The 21,837-nt window shown below is 35.3% G+C and overlaps 1 protein-coding gene across 1 annotated transcript in view; it reads left to right on the plus strand.

Moving 5' to 3' along the window:
* The window catches only part of LOC128989262 (uncharacterized), a 39,205-nt gene that overhangs the window by 15,632 nt on the left and 1,736 nt on the right, over nucleotides 1-21,837 (plus strand). The window contains exons 2-18 of the mRNA XM_054411139.1: nucleotides 7,091-7,152; nucleotides 8,593-8,657; nucleotides 9,134-9,260; nucleotides 11,636-11,835; nucleotides 13,704-13,851; nucleotides 14,156-14,247; nucleotides 15,353-15,621; nucleotides 16,487-16,669; nucleotides 16,934-17,088; nucleotides 17,971-18,216; nucleotides 18,377-18,521; nucleotides 18,770-18,902; nucleotides 19,048-19,162; nucleotides 19,628-19,817; nucleotides 20,295-20,433; nucleotides 20,795-20,924; nucleotides 21,168-21,369. Of these exons, the coding sequence (XP_054267114.1) occupies nucleotides 7,091-7,152; nucleotides 8,593-8,657; nucleotides 9,134-9,260; nucleotides 11,636-11,835; nucleotides 13,704-13,851; nucleotides 14,156-14,247; nucleotides 15,353-15,621; nucleotides 16,487-16,669; nucleotides 16,934-17,088; nucleotides 17,971-18,216; nucleotides 18,377-18,521; nucleotides 18,770-18,902; nucleotides 19,048-19,162; nucleotides 19,628-19,817; nucleotides 20,295-20,433; nucleotides 20,795-20,924; nucleotides 21,168-21,369 (2,601 nt within the window). The remainder of the gene's footprint in view (nucleotides 1-7,090; nucleotides 7,153-8,592; nucleotides 8,658-9,133; nucleotides 9,261-11,635; nucleotides 11,836-13,703; nucleotides 13,852-14,155; nucleotides 14,248-15,352; nucleotides 15,622-16,486; nucleotides 16,670-16,933; nucleotides 17,089-17,970; nucleotides 18,217-18,376; nucleotides 18,522-18,769; nucleotides 18,903-19,047; nucleotides 19,163-19,627; nucleotides 19,818-20,294; nucleotides 20,434-20,794; nucleotides 20,925-21,167; nucleotides 21,370-21,837) is intronic.

The raw sequence follows: 21,837 nt of genomic DNA on the forward strand, positions 1-21,837 counted from the left end.
TGTTTCAACATAATTTTGTTCTAGTAAAAATATATCTCTTATGCTAAATTTTAAAATATTTTTAAGGGTTATAAACTACAAACTTAAAAAAAATTCACAAATAATAAGTAAACAATAGACGATTTTTGTAAATTTTATAGTTTAACATATTTTTATTCGAAAAATGTAACCCTCAATTTTTTGTATTTTAATTTTTAAATTTCAAAACACATCGCAAGCCACCTGGTAAAATGTTGATTAATCGATAAACTAATTTTTATTGTATTCCGATCAATATTTTCAAAAGATTTTTCGAAAATTCATCTGAATTAGTTGTCGTATTATTAATTGTTAAGTAATACGGAAGGCAATACCACAAAAATTGTGTATTATATCCATACGAGGGGGGGGGGCGAGCTGGTGTAGTGGTTAGAGCGCGGGACTTCAGTCCCCGAGGTCCCGGGTTCAAATCCCGCCAAGTCACTAATGGATTTTATCTAAGTGATAATGCCGCAACCCCTAGGTCTAGCCTGAAGTAATGTGAAAAACAATCCCGGGCTCGTGCCTAGCACCCAAGGAAAAAAATACGTGTTGGAAAATAATCCGTAAATTTGCAAGGGAAAGAGTGATGACATGGTTACCTAGCTTTTGCATTCAGACTATTCACACTTAGAGACTGAAAAGTTATAGATTCAATTATAAAAAAAAAAAACATTATCAAATCATTTTAATGACATTAGCCAGATTGCGTGCAATTTTGTATCCTGAGAGAGTTGTCTTTTTAAATTAATATTTTTCTCAAAATCACAAACTTGCTAATGAACAACTTCCATTTGGCAACTAACTGTCAAACATAATACTTTTATAAATATTTCCTTTTTCTGATCACTGTTTTAAGTATTTTTTCAATGATGTTCTCCTTTCACTAAATAAATCCACAATACATTACCGGTAAATTACTTCTGGGTCTATTATATACGAAAAATGCCCAAATTGAGTTACTACTTTATCATAATTGATGCTTAAAGAGTTTCTTTTTAAGTTACATAGCTTTAAACCTAATAACAGCTTAGAAAACGCATAATATCATTATTTGTACACTAATAATTGTTCATTATTGTTATTGTGTAGGTAAATCAGTTTCACTACTATCAATAGTAAAATAAGAGGTGAAATTAATTGCAAATAATTGTATTCATAACAAACTAGTGGAACCCCGTCGAAATCGACGGTTAATCTTGAGGTTTTATGTAAATTCAGCTAACTGCGTTGGATAGAGTGAAGTCATTAAAATCTTATGAAGGGAGGATAAGCAATAATAAGTATGACGATTGTGTTCCCTAAAAAACGTGATTGATGAATTCTTTTAACACAATATTTCCTACCTTTCTTTTTATCGGCTTTAGGTTGCCCAAAAGGTTTTTTAGGAGTCTTAAAATTGTTTGTTCATGAGTTTGTTTCATACCAAAGCCACTTTCACTATAGGGGAGAATGAATTCATATAATTAGTATATCATGTTACGGAAAGAGTCAATATTTATTACTAACCACTAATTCCATCTGCTTTAGGAAAATCATTCAGATTGTATCCGGATTTATAAGTAAATCTTCATCTTTTTTTGATAAAAAATATCTGATTCTCCAGAAAGCAGTAACATTCTTACTTCGATCTCAGCAATTTTAAATCCTTCTCTTGCCACATCGACCCATGTATTTAATCATCCTGTTCTTACTTGATAATTCATTAACTTATGGGGTAGTTTTGCCTTGGCCATATAGATCACATAAAGCTGTGCATGTATTTCGTGGATTGGAATGAACCATAATTGTAGGAAATTTTATCACAAATCTTGAACATTTGCGGAACCAAATCCATAACCTAGTCCAGCATTGGTAACAAATTATGCAAATGCGATGAGATGTGATGACGCTGTTGTGTTTCCGAATGTTTTGTATGTAGTGAGGTTTAGATGCGTTGTTCAACCTAGCTACATGTGTACATCAAAGTAAAAACTGTGTACACATTTTGTTTAAATACCTGAATTGACATTAGTTCACCTACTTTACCAAAACCATAGACTCCGTAGTTAGTCTATTCCAAAACTTGAACACAGCTCTCATCCTCAACGTACTCATCTATGACACAATTTTCAACCCGATTATCAAAACTGTTATACCAATAAATGAATCTCAGGTGTTCTTTCTTGAATTTAAAAATAAATGGTGATTGAAAGTAGGAAAAAAAGGAAAGTGCCAACCTTACAATATGTATAAGCTAACCCGATAAGGAATAGTTATATGTTCCTTTGAAATTGATGTCACACTTATTTCATAATTTAAAATTTTCTTAGAGCAATAAAGCATAGATTTTTGAACAAAACATTTCAAACGTATCATAAATTCATCATTTTGTTGAAACTATAAAAAAACTTGCCATGCAGTGGAGAATCCATTTAAAATCATAAATAATAATGTAAACATTTAATTTTGACAGTTTCAGTAGACCTTTGAATACAATTTTAATATTAACAGCTGGTTCATTAAAAAAAGTGTAAAATTATCCATATGGTCGAAATGTAAACAAAATTGCAGAGTGAACTTTAAAGGCCTCTGGGGCAGAGCCCCAAGGAAATTTACATCGTTTCTCTTTTGAGGACTCACCTACAGACCAATACCTTTCTTTAGACACCCCTACCAAGTTTCTACGCCCAGCCGTTCTCTCAAATTAGCTGTGACAAAAACCTCGTTTTCCTCCATAAGAATAACATGGGATGGGAATTTAAAGGCCACTGGGGCAGAGCCCCGAGGGAATTCTCCATGTTTCTCTTTTGATGGCTCATCTACAGACCAGGACATTTCTTTAGACACCTCTACCGAGTTTCTACGCCCAGCCGTTCTCTCAAAATAGCTGTCACAAAGAAAAACAGTTTCAAATTAATATATAGATATCATAGCTGGGACATTCAATAAGCCTACAGTATATGGCTGCATACGGTTAATAAAATATCTCTAGGTAATGTACTATTTCCTACTTAAAACATTTGAGTAGTGGGTAATCACTATTTATTACTACATTAATTCTTTTATTTATGGATGCAAATTATGAAACTCAAAATGTTTTCAATTTTAACTTCGACTCAACAACTTGTATAAAATACAATAGTCAGCTGCGGAGGTAGACATTTTGACGAGAACCAAGCGTTTCTTCAGACGAACGGATATTGGTACTCACCCTTCCTCATCTTTTCTAAAGGATACGCATCGCAGATGTTCATTTTCATCATAAAAGGATTTTTTTTATTATTAGATTTTTTATGATTTGAAGACAATTAAGAATAAAAATGAATAAATGTGGGCGAGGAATATGATTTTCAAAGGAATTCTCATGTAATTACTATCGATATCACGTCAAACTTATACACCTTTATAAACTGAAGAAATTTTCTTAAGTTTCTTCGTCATATTTTTTTAAGAAACTTGGTCAGTGCAATTAAAAAAGACACTAGTCTGATATATTTGTGGAAATTATATTTTTCTGTGAGTGTTTCAGCTACAAAGAAATATTACTTGTTTTAAAAATCATAGCCGTTGTATGATCAATACCATTGCTATTCAAAACGCGATAACTACGATACGAAAATAAAAATTGATAGTCACGTCTGGTAAAGTAGATAGAGAGTTTGGCTTCTGTCCTGATGGCTCGGGACCCCGCCAATCATCAATGGACATTTTGCTTTAATGTAATGTACTTTGGGGTCCACCAGTATAGTGAATCAAACAAAATGTCAGACATTCCAGGAGCGAAGAACTTTCTTGATATTGGAGAAATCCAGCTATTAAAGCTGTATGACAATCAGTTAATTTCAAACACAAAAAATAGCCTGAGAGTTTTTTTTACAAACAATCGTGGTTTACTTTCTGTCCTAGTATGGAGAAAGTATTGTTTTTGTTAAAATTTTAGAGTTTAAGTTTTGAGTGGATAGATCCATTGGGCCCCACCTAGACCCAAAAAAGTGGTTTTCGAAGTTATGTCTGCCCGTGTGTGTGTCTGACTGTCTGTCTGTATGTGTAGATGTGTAGAGCTACAGACCAGATCTGTGGTTCAATTTTGATGACATTTTTAATGTAGGTACTAATCTATGGTATCTCCAGGAGTTTTTTTCATTTTTTAGACATTTTTATTTCAATGTCAATTTCCTCATAAAACTTATAAAAAACGGAAAATCTGATTTTTTTTAAAACGGACCGAACGATTTTGATAAAATTTTAGTATGGTATATTCCATAAAATCCTGAAAAGTTGTACAAATCAATTTTCTGTAAAAACTTTGGTTCAAAAGTTACTGTAATACGTGTTATTAAAAAAAGATTAAATTTAATTTCTTTGGTCCTTATAATTCCAAACAAAATAGTGCAACCCCCATTGCTGAAACAAATACGGTTCAACAGTTATTTTCCCTATAAAATATCATAGTTACACCCACCACCCATGATAAAGTTGGCAAGGTAATGGGAGAAAGTATGTGTCAGGTTTCTGATACAGTTTATTGTATATTTCTATTAAAATAAGAACAAATGCTATGTTTGTACCAATTTTCCATATACCCCCTGTGTGGGTAGTTCAGGGGGTGGTGGGTCTCTGTATCACCCTCCAAGCCGCGACTCAGTACTACCGCGCCATTCGACTAACACTGATACAGTAGTTTCTCATACCACTCAGTCGTAGTTAGTTTTTATTGCTTGCAAAATATTAATGTGGTGCTGGTTCCTTGTTAAACCTATATTTAACCAAGTTTCGACCATTACTTTAGTTCAAATTTATAAAAACAGTTTTCATTAATCGCAATAAACTATTTTTATTCCACTCAGTAGTGATAAAAACTATTTTGAACTTTAAAAAAGTAGTAAGCTGTAAGTTAAAATAAATTGAGCTGATTTGATTTAATTGAATTTAAATTGTTGAGGTTTACTGAGAGATTCCCAACAATATAATTTGGATATAAATAGTGAATCGATATGTTTGCTATTTATTGGATTTTACTCACACTGTTTCACAAGTGTGCCTCAAACACAGGTATGTTATAGTTTAAATTTTAAAGTTTTATTGCAACAATATCTACTAAGGTTCATAGATTTTATACTCACAACTATACCTCTTTGGTCAAACTATTAAACTTGCGACCATCAGAACCTTTACTATCACGTTTTTAATTGTATTACATAGATTACATTTTGATATTTTTTAGTTTAATAGACATTAACCTGTTTTATACCTCACACCTCACAGAAATTTTCAAATAGTTTTGGAACAATAATTTATCAAGTACATTTTACTACGTCTTTTACTAATTATGGATTTCAATTGACAATTAATTCGCTCGCAAGGGATGATACGAACCAATCATCATAGATTTGAAGTAAAATGGTGGACGATTTTAAAACTGAATTATCTTATAGGTCTCGAGATAAATTCAACAAGGTTTCATTCAGGTCAATTGCACCATTGAGAATCAACTCAGAAATTGGTACGAATTTCAATTGATAAGATTATATCTAAGACCAAAAAATAGATTTTAGGGTTAAAAGCTATCTAAAAACTTTTGAAATTACCTTGAAAGATTCTCTGTTATTGCTAGATTAGTAATACAGTATTAACTTTGATTATAAAACTAAGTAATTCCTTAACAGTTTTTTCCATAACAGATTTCTTTTTTCTTCTTCTTTAACAGCTATTTTCCTTAAAACTCAAACTGCAAGGCTGGCATTACCTTTGTTACACTAGGGTGTTACAAGCATAAATTAATTCCAATGCAGTTCATATTTATCGTGATCGTGAATCGGCTCAATATATTTTAAAGGTTGTTGATAATAGATGATAATTAACTCTTCAGCAGCGGTTCGAAACTATCCAATATGGCCGCTAGCCTCCAATGACTCTTAAAATAGAAGAAAATCAGTTATCTATGTGCTTCCAAACTTTCAAACTAGGACTTTTTAATGTTACCGATTCATAATGTAATCTTTTATGCTTTTATCTACTCTAATATAATAAAAAAATGTAAGTAAGTTATTATTGAATTCACCAAATACGGAATAAGCTATAAAGTAGGTGTCATGGTAAGATATGGACCCCGGACCGATTTTTGTTTTGATACTTTTTTGTTTTGAGGTCTCCAGGGGCCAGAAAAGCATCCGTTCAAAATCAAGATAATTCTTGGGTGTGTGTGTGTGTGTGTGTGTGTGTGTGTATGTGTTAGCGCGATTACTCGAGTAATAAATCATCCGATAAAATTATTACAATTTGAATACTTACTACGTTTATTGGAACGAGTCCGTGAACCAGCATGATCGAATCATGGGCACGAGGAACATGTTTCAACCCTTAATAGATAAAATTTCTTATTTTTATGTTCATAAATACTAATTTTTATCGATTTAGCTAAAGCTTTTGATAACTTTGATCAGTCAGGCTTACTTCTAAAGAAGTTATGCTGTTTACGTGTAAGTGGTTTACTAGTATAAAATACATCAGATATCAGGTTGTTTCAATATTGTAACAGTTCCCCAAGAAAGATTGATTACGGGGTGATCCAAGGCAGTACACGGTCCTGCTTTGTTTTCAGCCTACATCAATATTTTGAAAACATAGGTAAATTTATTCAATCTGCCCTACGGAAAGATTTCACTATGCAGGCGACATAGCTGTTATATTCCAAGGAGACAGCTAGGAGGGTTTTATGAAACAGCTGATCGTGGACTGCTCTGCTCATGGTTAAGAGTTGGTTTGATCAGAACGGGCTACTGTTGATTCCACTATAACTAAATAATAATAATATAAAACTAATAAAAAATCAAACCAAATATTATATGGTTGTGTATCAATAGCCAAAGATTTCAACTGAACATGTTTTGTGTTATTGTAGCCTATATTTAGTTATCCAACATTGTGTGAATTGTCTCTACCCCATCAAACGACAGTCACTAGCAGAAAACTTTCCATAAAAAGATGATTATATGTTTTACATCGAAACATGTTTGGCCAGAATTTTAATTCCCCCACTGAAAAAAAAACTGTTAATATAATAGTTTATAATTAATTTAATATATTTCAGCCGACTCACACACTGTCACCAAAGCGCAGCCTACTACCTCGGACTGTCCGCGAAGACTTCAGGTAAAACAAATTTATTTCAATAAACAATTCAACAAACCAATTCAGAATTTTGTAATTCTCTCTAGTACAGCTCAGGTTTTATTATTGCAGTATTCATATATTTTATGTTTTAGATTAACGTACTCTTTACACTTTGCAACATCTAAGTGATGCCGTTAGTTTATCTGTTACACAGTGTTAATGTATCCAAAGGTTGGAGCATTTTAAATCGTTTAACTGAAAACATTATCTTGATCCAGGAATTCTTGGAGTTCTCGAGGAAAATTTCGGGAAGTATTTTCTCATGGAGGGAAGACAAGAGTGTTCGAAAATAAAATAAACCGATACTCGTTTGTTTTTACTACCAAAATTGACTAATCGGAATGAATTTAAAAATTAAGTCTAAATTAAATTATAATCTGCTTGGAAAAATCTGTGGATACCTATTTAAGTTTAGAAAATTCCTAATAATATTCAAATTCATATCTGACATGTAATCCAATTTAAGTTACAATTCTTAAAATAAATGCGATCAAATAAGATTTAATTTTAACTTTAGCCAATTATTTCCATTAGTAACTATTATTCACCTTTTTACTACTCTAAGTTTTTATATTAAATTACATTTTTTAACTGTATTTTTTATGGTTCAAGATGGGCCCATCTGGTATTGATAGGTTTTTTTTTATATGTGCACTACAAGGAAACTGGTTATCTTATTCTTATATTTTTTTAATTGTTTCACTCTTATATTTAGTACATAATTGGCTTAAAATAAGCCCAGTTGCGTTCAATCTTATACATTTTGACATAAAGATATAGTGATGAAACTTCTTACAGATGGTTACAAAATATTATTTCTCTACTATATAATATGTTACTCAGGAATCAGCCAATGCTACAACTAAATGTACCACTCAACAAAAGACACGATTGCGAAACACTGTTTATTTTAACAACAGTGTAGTACCTATATTTTTCACGATCGAGAAAATATTACTGTTCAAAGCACTGATGGACTGTTTACTTGCGACGGCTCAATGGATGGCATTGTTCTCTGCACAACGACGTTATTAGTTTTCCCTTGTCAATGCCAAAACATTTGTTGATTTATTTTTGGCCAAAACTATCGCCGTATTTTTGTTGACATTTTGTACAGCTATAACATTGAGGGAGGTTATAATGATTAACATTAAACAGCGTAACAAAAGGTAAACAAAAGTAAGTTTTTTTTCTTCTAAACTATATCTAACAGTCCTAAACCACGAGGCCTTTAATTCGTGGCTTTTACTAATTAAACTAGGATTGCTTTCATAGCGGTGAAAGCCAGTTGAGCGGAGCGATTACGTTTCATGATTTTTAATAAAGCAATAAATTAAAACAACTTTCATAGATATAGTATCCAATAGTCAGTGATATAACACAACTATTTCATCAGTTTAACCTATCGGTTTGTCTCAGAACTATCAACATCTATAACAAGTTTCATAAGTAAAGATGTGGACATTGCATACGACATATCCTTTGTATTGGAATATTTTCTACGTTTGCTTGGCAATGTCATCTGTTGAACCAACAGTTCTGGTTGAACCCAACCAATCAAAATTTTCCCAATATTGGCCAGATTTATTTGGCAATTCAGGCAGACGCTACACGAATCCTTGTAAAATCCAACGATCCTTTTTGGATAAAAACAAACATTTCATTGCCCCAAAACACAATTTATTTAATTTATTTGGACTCTAATAGTGCGCACCTTAATCTTTAATTAAAGTAAGTTGTGTAACTTACTTTCATACATTGTAATTGGATTTGGGGCCTTTTTAAGAAGATGACTATTGGGTTGGGTTGTATTAAAACTTTCCCTATATAAGTTAGGTTAGGATGGGTTGGTTTAGATCACCTTCATCTGCATAGGGTTAATTTTAGTAGTGGCAACCATTTTTTCGGAAAGACCCCACATTGTCCAAGTCAAATGATTTTCTTTGTTATTTATTCGTAGGAGTTGTGTTTCGGTGACTCGGCCAGGTATGTTGTACCAGAGAACTCTCCCTCCACAATGCTGGGAGTGCTGGGACCGCGGTACTGCCACAATTCTACAAGATCGCCTGTATACAGGATACTCCATGGTCAGTGAATTACTTAAGGCTTAGTTATTCAATTCGTTAAATTTATTATAAGTTTAATGTTTTAATATTTTTCAGACATGTAACAAGAGTCGAATGATTTTGTAACTTTTATTAAAATTAGTCGTAGGCCTATAGTTGCAAAACAATGTTTTGAATCCATAGAAAGTGTTTGAAAAATATTGAAGTTAGTTATGATAAATGTTACAAGCAGTTACTATCAATTTCTTTTGGAAACCTTAGGAAACAATATAATTTGGAAAGATTATTTTTGAAAATAATTATACAATATGAATCATTAGGAGAGTAATTGACTAGAGGTTCATTCAGGAAATCCTTTCTATGATTAACATCACAATTAATAGTCTTAACTTATAGCTGATATAATCATTCTCATTTTAAGTGTAAAACTTTCTGTGTCATTGGTAACCTTATTTTTGTAATGCACCTTAATTTGTATGAATAAATTATTTTCTTAGTTACAATCGGTAACGGTGTTGGTGAGTTGCGGCCCAAACCTCATTTTGCGTATGAGTTGCGGCCCAGACTGAAAAAAGTTTTGTACGAGTTGCGGCCCGAGTATAAACAGATTAATTGCCAATTATATGGTTGGTTTAATGGTACATAAAATAATCATACATAATTTAAGAAATAAGTTTGTTGTGTTAGTTTGGTTTGCGCTCCATTATACATAAGCTTATTGTGTTGGCTCAAAATCTATGAAAACTTTAGGGGAGCAGATAAAATTAAGAGAATCACATTCACTAGCTACACATTTCAGTGCTAAAGAGTATGATTTCTTTGTTTTGTCAGGCAGAAAGAAAAATATTAATGTTGTTGTTAATCATACGTTTCATTTACCAATCCATGAAGAGTGAACATTTGTGTGAACAATTTAGGACAACTCTTGAAAGTTCCATCCACGTACACCTTTTCCACCTTTTCAAAAACTTTCAAATTGAGCTTGGTAGAAAACCCTATAATAGAGTTTTGTTCATCGTTGACAAGTAAAAGGTGAGAGATTAGTGTCCCGGCCGCAACTCACCTATAGCCATCGGTAAGAACAGACGTTAAGCCTTTAATCGGTTAAGCTGTATTTGGTTGAGTTGAGTTGAGATAGGTTGTGTTGGGTTAGATTAGTTTAGAGTTAGGTTATCTTAGAATAGGGTTCTATTGAATTTACTGAGTTGGAATTGGGTTGTATTGGATTAGTAAGTCTCAAAACCATTTATAAGGTAGCTATCCTTATGATAGTTTTCTATAGACGTCTTCTAGAGAATATTTTCCAGAAAAATATTATGTATTTTTTTATTTACACTTATTATTTGTTTATGTTATTAAATCCACATTTTTATACAGGGTGAATAAAAAGTCAAGACCCCCCCATCTAATATGTTTCCAAGTAAATATACAGAGATATCCTTTTGGTGGTCGTGCAATCTTAGCAGAAAGTTTCATTTTATGATTTTGAAATTTTTGAGTGTCCCCCCAATGGGATTTGGGGGGGTAACTCAAATATTTTAAATGTAAACCCCCTTCAAGTGACACCTCATGTTGAAGGGTTTACAAAAACTTAAAGAATGGTGAAAACTAGAGGTTGCTATCTCTTTTCTATCCAAAATGCCAGCCCGTCAAATATTGTGGAAAATCAATGGTAAAATTGGTTCGTAATGGTAATATTGGCTACCATTTTGGATAGAGAAGAGATAGCGAACTCTGGTTTTCACCATTCTTTAAGTTTTTGTAAATACTGCAAAACAAAGTGTCACTAAATGGGGATTTACATTTAAAAGTTTTGAGTGCCCCCCCCCAAAAGGGGGATTTGGGGGCAACTAAACATTTTTCAATGTAAATGCCCATCAAGTGACACCTTATTTTGAAGTGTTTACAAAAACCTAAAGAATGGTGAAAACCAGAGTTCGCTATCTCTTCTCTATCCAAAATGGTAGCCAATATTACCATTACGAACCAATTTTATTATTGATTTTCCACAATATTTGACGGGCTGGCATTTTGGATAGAAAAGAGATAGCAACCTCTAGTTTTCACCATTCCTTAATTTTTTGTAAACCCTTCAACATGAGGTGTCACTTGAAGGGGGTTTACATTTAAAATATTTGAGTTGCCCCCCGAATCCCCCTTTTGGGGGGACACTCAAAAATTTCAAAATCATAAAATGAAACTTTTTTTTTAAATATATCTCTGTATATTTACTTGGAAAAATATTAGATGGGGGGGGGTCTTGACTTTTTATTCACCCTGTATGAAAACACTTCATATTCTTGGTAAAATTTGAACAAAATACAAATATAACTACCACGTACCTTTAGTTTATTTAAGTATAGTCTATACTAAACTATAGTGGTTCACGTTAACAGGGGGTTCTATAGCCCGCCTAGTTGGCTCGGAGCTGTGGAGCGCCCCAGCCCTGGACCGTGAGGATCTCCCTGGACCTCTGTCAGTAGAGGTGTCCTGTACTCTGGATGACGTCACGTACGACCGAGTCCTCTCCGTCACACTCCTGGACACGGACGACAACTTGCCTGAGGTCCTGAACATCACCAGCACCTCGGACTCGGTACAAATACTGTGGACCTTTATATAGCTTGTCTAGTTTGACGATTTTGGTCTTGGTAGCTAAGTGGTTAGAGTATCCGTTTTATTATCTAAAGCCAAAGGCCCCTGGCTCAATCCTGAGAAAATTCAGTAGTTTTGTAAAGGTTCAAAACCAACCTATACTGCAGTATAGTTCGTCGTTCGAAACTGAGCCAGCTGTCCTTGTTAATATATTTTGGAATCTTAAACATGACCACAGAAACAGCTGATCTCATAGATCTCGATCTCATACACTAAGTATGTGGAGAGATGATATGTAGCTGTGCATAGATCACCTCTCCACGTTCTAAAATTATTTAAACTCCCTATATTCAGTCCGAAATACGCGCTTAAGTGTGCGTCGGATTTGTACATCGCAGTACTATTGTTATGCACTCTCGGTAATTGTAGTGTTCTAAGTAAAATAATCAAAATGACTTAATCAGGGTCTTTATATTTAACCACAAAAACAGATAGAATTAATCCTAGCCATGTTAAAATGTAGTGTGATTTTTGTACAAATAAGAATAATTCGAACAATTATCAGTTTAGTATAATCTTTGCGTTTATTACGTCCATTCTCCTAAAAAAAACTCACCATGATAAGTAATTGTTACAAACAAATAGTTTTATAAAGTCACTTAAACATATCAATACTATACATGCCAGGTTCAGCATTAATTTGTCAAGTGCCAAACTTTTGTTTTTCTAAAGTTAAAAAATGTAAAAAAACTTTGAATACAATTTTTCATCTAAAAAATGGAACTTAAAAATTCACTCTGGATGTTGTGCACATTTTCTAATCCAGACTTTCTAGATGTCGTTGTTGTTTCCATATTTTATCTATTGTTGGTATTTACAGCTAATACAATAGGCTATTTGTGTGATTCAATTTTAATTAACAATCATTTCTTATTTTTAACTTTAGTTGTTTTAAATACCAGTTTATAACTGAGAAACGTAATCTTTTCAATCTATTTATTTGAAAATACTGTACGCGATACACAATCATATAACAATACAACACACTGTGCTATTGATAGTTGCGGTAGGGTTTACTGGGTGGGGGGGGGGAGGGGGGGTGGAGGAACGTGATAGGTTGAAGTTAACAGCTGAGTGACTATCACTTACCTAGTAATTACGACATGCGAGGGGCGTGTCCCAGTCAGCTGTGGAACGACAATCACTAAACGGAGAAATACAGGTATGCTACTGCAGTTGATGTTGATGACGTAATAAAACGGCAAAATACATCGAGTTTCCCTCTTACACATTTTATTTGGTGGGTTATTTTACCGCTGGTATTTTTTTATTGTTTTGAGAGATTTTTTCAAATCCTAGTTAATATAGACAAAATTAAATAAAGACCGACAGCACTGCTGCGGTACCATAAGTTCTGGCATCCACCGCTATGAGTGCAGTGTAGCTACGCAGCGCGTGCGCTAACTTCACTGCACTCCTAGCGGTGGACGCCAGATCTTATGATAACCGCAGAACTGCTGTCGGTATTTTTTATTCTATTTGTCTATGTGAACATATAACGTTGGCACTTTGTTCGATAGCATGAATCATTATGAATCAAATTAAAAAATGACATGAGGATCCAGAATATACCTCGCTAGGATCGAATCGGCAACCTTTATATTTGCAAGTAAGCACCATGACGACTTGGCCAATTAGATAATTAATAATATGGAACTGTGTCTCTGTAGTTAATTACTAAACTAGGTAAGTACTCTTTTAATAAAACTAATGTCAAATAAAACAAGTTTCTCAAAAATGTTTATTTTACTTCAAGTGTCAACAAATAATGTTATAGTATTTAATAAAAAAATTTGTAAATATTTTTAGAGTGAAATCGAGTTAATCGATTTGGACACATTTGGGGCCAACAACTTTGAAATTAAACTGTTGGACGACACGAAAAATATCCTTCAGTATGAACTGATCGCCTCACCAACTGAGTATGGAGGCGTTGAGGCTACAAGAATTAAGATAAGTAAGTAGCCTATGGTTTCTGTTTATGTTAATATTTTGGTATGAAATAAAAAATGGAAAAAATACATCCTATAAAAATACAACAGTTTATTAATTCTCCACAACAATTAGAAGATTACCATAGGAATTTTAAATTTCTATGTTATAGTTGTTTGAATTTCCTTTGCAACCATTAGGTATATAATAACGCTACAATATACTAAATTATTTATTTTTAAGATATAGAAAAGTCTGTAAATTACACATTTTTGGTAGAGTTTTCGACCACTGGACGACCTCTAGTCTATATAAAATACATTTTGCAGATGTGAGTGTACAAGCGGGACGCTCTATACCAGAGGCTGGCTACACGTTCGTCGTGAGGCTGACCGACAAGGATCTTCCTCCTCCCTGCACGGTAAACCTTTTACACATTCATTTGAGTAAATTTTGTATGATGAATTATTAGTTATCTCTAAATCATATACCAGGTACTTATTGGCAAACATTTGTCTGCGATCGTGTATCTTGGATTAATTAGCATTAGCCTACGATCGTGTATCTCGGAGAAAGAAGAAAATTCTGAAAAACACCAATGTATTCTCCTTTAGATTGAAAATGTATTTATTTAATTTATATGCTACTATATTGACGTATGTACTTGACAATCGAGGAACTGGTACTCGTACGTTTACAAAAAAGTCCAATAGTCTTATTTTGAAGGTAACTATAGTTTTTTCTTACTGATATAGGCCTAATGTTGTTGATAGGTCTTTATGGGCCTATACTTGAAAATTTCCCCTATAGAAAATATCCAACAATCAAAATATCAATTCTGAGTTCTTGAAAATAGATTATTTCCTCATCCAATGTACCTTGAATTCGAAAGCATAACCACTGCCAATGATACGGGAAGACCTTCCATCCTGTGGTAAAATAGGCTACTTAGCTAATTATATCATAACTTTTGTGTTTTAGTACGTCAAAGACGACTAAACGTATCATTTTGCGATACTTATGTAGTGCGAACTTAACTGACTGGTTATACTTGTATAAATACATGTAAAAATGTATTACAAATAGTTAATTTTGTATTGTCAAAATTGTTTATAGCTGGTAAAATAAACATAAATATGTACATTAAAACGTCTAAACACACTCTAACTTTACCGGATAGAAACATTCTTTAAAATTACATGTAGCATATCCACAAGAATGACAAATCTACACAGGAATATTTTATACCTACGCTCATGTATAACCAAATAAATTGGACCAGAATAATTTTGGTTAGCAAGAATCTTATAGAGAATATAAAAAATACTCCATTTATGCAATATAAATTAATTACTTATACTGATAGTCACGTAGTTCGTATTAGAAATGGTCGTTATTTAACGTAATAGGATAAGTAACCATACAACTAAAATGTAACGGTTACAGCCGTAATAGGTTACCTCAAACTCCCTATTATTTTGTACACTTAGCTATACAGTATTCCTAGTAACCCGAACGTATTCCAGGTTTCGATACCTCTCACGTTCCAACCACAGACTCTTCTCCAGCCCTTGGCCCAGACGCGGCCGATGGTGCAGTACCCTCCCGCGGTTACTCTGTCCCGCGCGGCGTCTCTACACGCCAGGGTGGCGGAGCCCTACGACTTGCGGGCCCTGGACTCTCCTACTGGACCGACATTCACCCTGAAGCACCCCTCAATCAACGTCACTGAGAGAGCTGGCATCCTGTATGTATCCGACCCCGTAGCGCTGCAGCGTGCTCAGAGAGTCGTCAGGTTGGTGGAGATGTATTTGAAAATCGGAAATCATTATTTTGTAAGAAATCGTAACAAGATATTTTTCATGTGTTGTTATTGACTTGTACGTAGACTTCTATTCGTGTTGTGGAACCTGCATCGTATTCTGGTGTTTAATATTGCTTTGGTGCGTGATGCCGAACAAATATTGCTCTCTTATGATGATTATTACCTTATTACAGTGTGATCTTTACTCTTTGTTTAACATAACAACTGACAAATAATTGTAGCTCACATGTTTTGACGTAAACATCCACCGGTATGGATCATAAACATAAACAAATAACGTTTTTAGTCCGAAAGTAAACAAAAACTCTATACTAATAGCATTAAATAACGTATGGTTTTGTCTACTTTCGGGCCAAAAACGTCCTTTGTTTATGTTTATGATCCATACCGGGGCTTTTCTAATATTCGTGGTAAAATCTATCCATTTATGCTATTATACAATTGGAAAGTAACTCTAAAAAGTCTATAGTATGTGTGACAGACCCATGCATTTTAAAATTTTAATATATCCACATATTAGAGTTACAAATGTTAGCCTTGAGTGGAAAATCGGAAAGAAATTTAAATGTAATCTACACACCATTCGAATAGTTAAGGAAATATCTAACTGTACGCGCTCAATTCTAACGTTTGGTCGACTGACACGGTCATTACACGACACTTCCTTGAATAAAGTACTAAGGGGAAAGAGCTCAATACTCACCCACCTTCTATCCCCATTGGGGTGTTACTAAGGCGTATTTTGACACAAACATTAGTTTGGGATGAGTAGGATAGTTTGTGTAGCTGGCTCAGTTGTTATGTGACTCATTTTTAGCATTCTGATACCCAACAGGGTGACAGTGGAGTGGAGAGAAGCCAGCGGTCGACGGGACTCTGCCCAGATCTCGGTGGAGCTTGTAGACCCTGACACTCCGCCTTGCACCGACCACGACCACGGGGACAACCTGTGCTCCGCCCTGGAGCAGCGAGAGTGCCAGAGGACCACGTGTGCCCACGGTCTCGGCGGCAGAGCTAGGTAACGACAGCAGTGCTGCAGTTAGCTTATGTTCCGGCGTCCACCGCTAGGAGTGCCGTGTAGCTTGCTCAATTGTATCCAAATTTTCTTGGACCTTCTCTGCTTTATATTTCCCATGGAGTTAGGTCAATAGCTTGTCTTACTATGTGGGATGATTGTGGGCTTAAATCCACTTTCATCTTCCTCTTGTATTTGTTATGCTAGATCTTGCTGAGCCCTATTTTTACTGATATTTTTTTGTAATTCCGTTTACTAATGTCACAGCAACAGTAGCCGCCCAGCTCTCAGGTGCGAGTGGTTGCCCGGCAGCACGACACGGTACTCCACCTGCACCGTGGACGTCGCTCACTGTCCGGACTACTGGTGCGATCCTCTGGAGCGGCTCTCACACAACCTCACCTGTCTACAAGACTGTACAAGTGAGGAATTACAGCACAACATTAGATATATGGGAACACCGAATATCTTATGTGTGCGGCTGGTCTAGTGGTTAAACGCTAGACGTCCGTCCTAGAGGCACCGATTCAAATTTCAAGGGTTTTTATTTATACGGTTTCATCACCATCCTTTGGACTGACGCAAACTCTAAGCTGTGCTGCGATTAATCAAAATTTTAAAACATGAATCCATCAAGTGAAGAACTTCCTCTGTATTGGGGAACTCTCTCCACTAAAACGCATACCATAATTAACTACTAAATAAATTCCTCCACTTTAGGGCTACACAATGTAAGCCTGCCTTTTAGTTTAACTGCCCACATTGCACGAAATACATTATTTTTAATATTTCTATTAAAAGATAACTTTAATCTATGTAACTTTAATAACTACAGCCAAAAAATTACAATAGTTCAACCATCAGTTTAAAAAGGCGTGATTAGCTGATGATTCAAGAGAGTAGTAACGCGTTTTCTTGACGTAACTGGGCATTAATTGCTGACCTGAGTCAGGTAGTCGGGTATTCCTGAATTGCGCCAACTACTCCAGGGAACCACCCGATACGTTTATTAACTGCACTAAGTGACGGCCCTCTTTGACTAGGTTAGGTTAGGTTAGGATGACACATAAACAAGGCAATTCCTTCTCTGGCAACTCACCTCTACCTGGCTACTAAGGACATTTATTCTTTACGACATTTACATACTTTTGGCGCAACTAAGGAAGATTTTTTGGGACCCAGAGCTAGGCACAATTATGGAACTATTTGGTGCAGTTAATGCACCTCCGCGTAACTAGATATATTTTCCAGGATTCGCTACTTTGTAATATCTTAGATTCTCACACTGGCCTGTCTGTTCACAGCCCATGTCCTAGGCGCAGGACGAGTGAGGGACGTGGGCCAAGGGATTCAACCGTTTACCTCTGGTACCTTCTGTTCTTGCGACCACAGCCGGGCCTGTGTGTGTGCCGGCCAGCCTCCCAGGCCGCCGAAGAATCTCATGATGAGGCCCATCACGTCCCACAACAAAACTGAACCCTTGTCAGTGACATCTAAATCCACCCAGACACCACATAACCTCACAACAACTAGCCTCTCACTAGTTCCTGGTAGGTTGAAAACCCTAACATACCCTCATTTGTTAGGGCTGTGTTAGGAAGGTCGGTTTTAGGTTGGGTTAGGTCAGGCTAGGTTAGGTTTATCCAGTTGACAAATTGTCTAGAGTACTGCCTACCGTTACGATACAAAATTTGGAATTTACACTTTTAGATATCAAAACCTCTGAATCTACCGAACCAAAAGGACGTCGAAGAGAAGGATGTGGCTTCAAGTGTCAGACAAAGGCAGCCATCGGCATCATCTTTATCATGTCATCTTGCCTCTTCTTCATGTTGTTTCTTACGTCTCGTCGACAGTAAGTGTTAAACAAGTTATTTTGAACCTAGATTACTGTGTGAAATACTTTGCAAAGTCGTTTCATGTAAGAAGACAATATATTAGGTAGTAAAAGTTGTGTGTATGATTATTATCCTGAAACATTTTTAAAGCAGCGGCAACATCAGTCATCACACACTCCTCGCATTTTATGCTTGGCAGTTTTCAGTTTTTTCTATGTATTACCATACAATGTTTTGAAATGTTGCGTAATTACATTTTGCGTAGAAGGCGCAAAAACAGCAGTCGTAAGCTGATGGACACGTCCAACACTCTGCTAGAAGCTCAGAGAGCAGCTGACAACTTGTTACAGACTTTCACTCATCCAGTTGTCAGTCAACCACCAGAGCCGTACATTGTGGTAAGTAGATGTGAAATTTATGTTGTTCTCTAGATTTATCCAAGATTTTCTATTTTTGGATAACTAACTATGAAAAGAGTTATACATTTCTAGGCCAAATAAATATCAGTAGTTTTCATTTGTTTAAAATATATTTTGTTTCTAGCCTGACAAACGCTGGGAGTTTCCTCGTGAGTCACTGATCATTGAGCAGTGTTTAGGTGAAGGAGAATTTGGACGTGTGTTGAAAGCAAGAGCAATGGACATAGATGGCATTAAGGGTAAGCAAGCGAACTATTAAGTAAGTCCTTAACTCGTACAGACAAACAGATTAAAGGTACAATTTTAATTTTATGTATACTGATGAATGTATTTTGCTTTCTATTTGTGAATTGGCTACTCCATCTTCTTCAATCACTTGTTATTGTCAAGTACTTATGATAAAATCATATTGATTCAGACCTGTGTTAAATAAGACTGAAACTTCATGAAGTACTGTTGGCGCCCAATCAAAACTGTTCGTTTGCTTATCCATTTCTCACTTTTAATAGTGATCATACGACTGACCAAGAGAAATCTGGGCTCAGAATGATTCAAAATAATTAAACGTATGTTTTTGGAGTACTTGCTAATAATAAAGCACAGTTTTCACGCATTCAGTAGAAAGTTTGTTTACTTTTTTAGATTTTATGTCATGAGCAAAGATAATAGCATAGTCATTCCTAAAATATATGTTCTCCTGTTAGGTGTAACTACAGTGGCAGTGAAGACTCTTAAAGTGTCGGCCACCTCGGCGGAAATGGCAGATTTGCTAGCAGAGTACCAAATGATGAAGGATGTGTGCCATCCCCACGTAGTCAGACTATTGGGAGCCTGTACCTCACTCGGTGGACCTGTCTTCATAATTATAGAGTACGCCGAACACGGTTCGTTGAGGTAGGCCAATAAAGTCCACTGCTTGACTACAGATTGTCGGCATGAAAATAAGTTGACACAGCTCGAGTAGGCCAACTAATAAAGTTCAATTGGTTAGGTTAAAACTTTCAATATCACATATCCTACCACAGTTCTTCTTCCTCCATCATAGATACCGCTTCTTTCTTCGCCCTCCTCTAGTTAACTGTCTAGTGATTCTAAAACTTATAAATATTGGGCATTTTCTTTACTTCTCACAGCCTTTAACAAGCCATGGGGTCACTGCACTACCAATATGTTCTCGTGTATACTGCGTAATTAATGCAGTTTTTAAACCAACTTTTTAGAAGATATTGCCTTTTAAAAAGCAACACAAGCAACCTCATCCCCGTATTAGTTTTCCATTCATATTTGGATTAGGGTCTAGAACACTTCTAGGCAAGTCACAATTTCTTGACACGATTTTGATGATTGATACCTTCTGTGTCCATTCTCCAGATCGTACCTGAGACGCAGTCGCCTAGTTCCCCCAGCTCCAGGATCTCCTAACCAGGCCGTGGAGCCGCTGACGTATAAGTCTCTGCTGACGTTCGCTCTGCAGATATCAAAGGGAATGGCTTATTTGGCCGAAAATAAGGTAGGCTAAACTTAACAATGTTTAAGGATCTTTGTATAAAGATTTCTAAAGTACGATTAGGTGTGTGTTTATTAGTATGTAAATCTTTACAATTTATCTCTGACTACGGAGAGTAGTTGATATGCTTCGTCCATGCCAATGTGGTAGCCAATCGTTGCATAAAAATTAATACATCGTCCCTAATTGTATTTCGTATTAGAATCTGTTGACGTTTGAGTTTCACTGAAGCGTGTATGCTGAATGTTATTTTACACTTTGACTTATGATACAACTCAATGGTTTACATAAAGTATTCTGAATTTTTGTGAAATAATATAATCCAAACCTAGTATTAGTTGACAAGAGTTTTTTTCTTTCACAGCTAGTTCATCGTGATCTAGCTGCAAGGAACGTGTTGTTGGCTTCGGGACTTTTATGCAAGATATCAGACTTCGGACTGTCTCGGGATGTTTACGAAGATGATGCATATTTCAAACGTAGCAAGGGAAGAGGTATGTGAACAAACCAATTATATATTTTACTTAATACATCACATGCATTAAAATACACAGGATTGACAAATTAAAAAAATACAACTTAGAAACATGTTTGAACTAGAAATTCAACATCAACCCCTAAACCAAAAGCTTGGCCTAAACCAACCAATGCAGTTAATTCAAGATATAGATAGAAAATATGACTGTTGTAAAACCTACACCAACTGTTGAAAACGTCAACAACCTGTTTGGTTGCAGTACCAGTGAAATGGATGGCACTGGAGTCTTTGGCTGATCACGTGTACACGACCAAAAGTGACGTGTGGAGTTATGGAGTAGTTTTGTGGGAGTTGGTGACACTGGGATCATCCCCTTACCCAGGGGTAGCAGTGCACAGCTTGTATCCCCTGCTGCGCGCCGGCTACCGCATGGACCGCCCCCTCACTTGCACAGACAGATTGTGAGTTGTGTCAAACATACAGTCAACTTTTCTAACACTTAAATACTACTTACTGTCTTACTCCAGTTTCATTCAGGAAGGGAAATTAATCTCAATTGTTCAAAAAACTAGGACGGAAGAAACATCTTTTAATGTCAAAGGTCGAAATATGGATAAGCAAAAGTCTTTAACAAGTAGATATCAAATCGGCTGTTATACATATTTAATCATTCAATACTGTAAGTTTTCGTTTGGTATTTTAGACCCATGCACGAAATACCATGCTATAATGTGAGGTTGCAATCTTAATGTTCATCAAGATAAGCCATAAGAGTTATATCGAAGGATAAACGTAACTACACTCCATCATGTTTATGAGACACTTATTTTTGCACCTAACTTACTCCCTTTATGATTATTGATATCTCAAAAAGGAAATTTGTTCAAGTTTATTACAGAACTTTTTCCGAATCCTCCTTTTGCGATGGT

This window comes from Macrosteles quadrilineatus, unplaced genomic scaffold (assembly GCF_028750875.1).
Source record: "Macrosteles quadrilineatus isolate MER2022 unplaced genomic scaffold, UCM_ALF_1.0 Scaffold_3__2_contigs__length_128488019, whole genome shotgun sequence".
NCBI lineage: Eukaryota > Metazoa > Arthropoda > Insecta > Hemiptera > Cicadellidae > Macrosteles > Macrosteles quadrilineatus.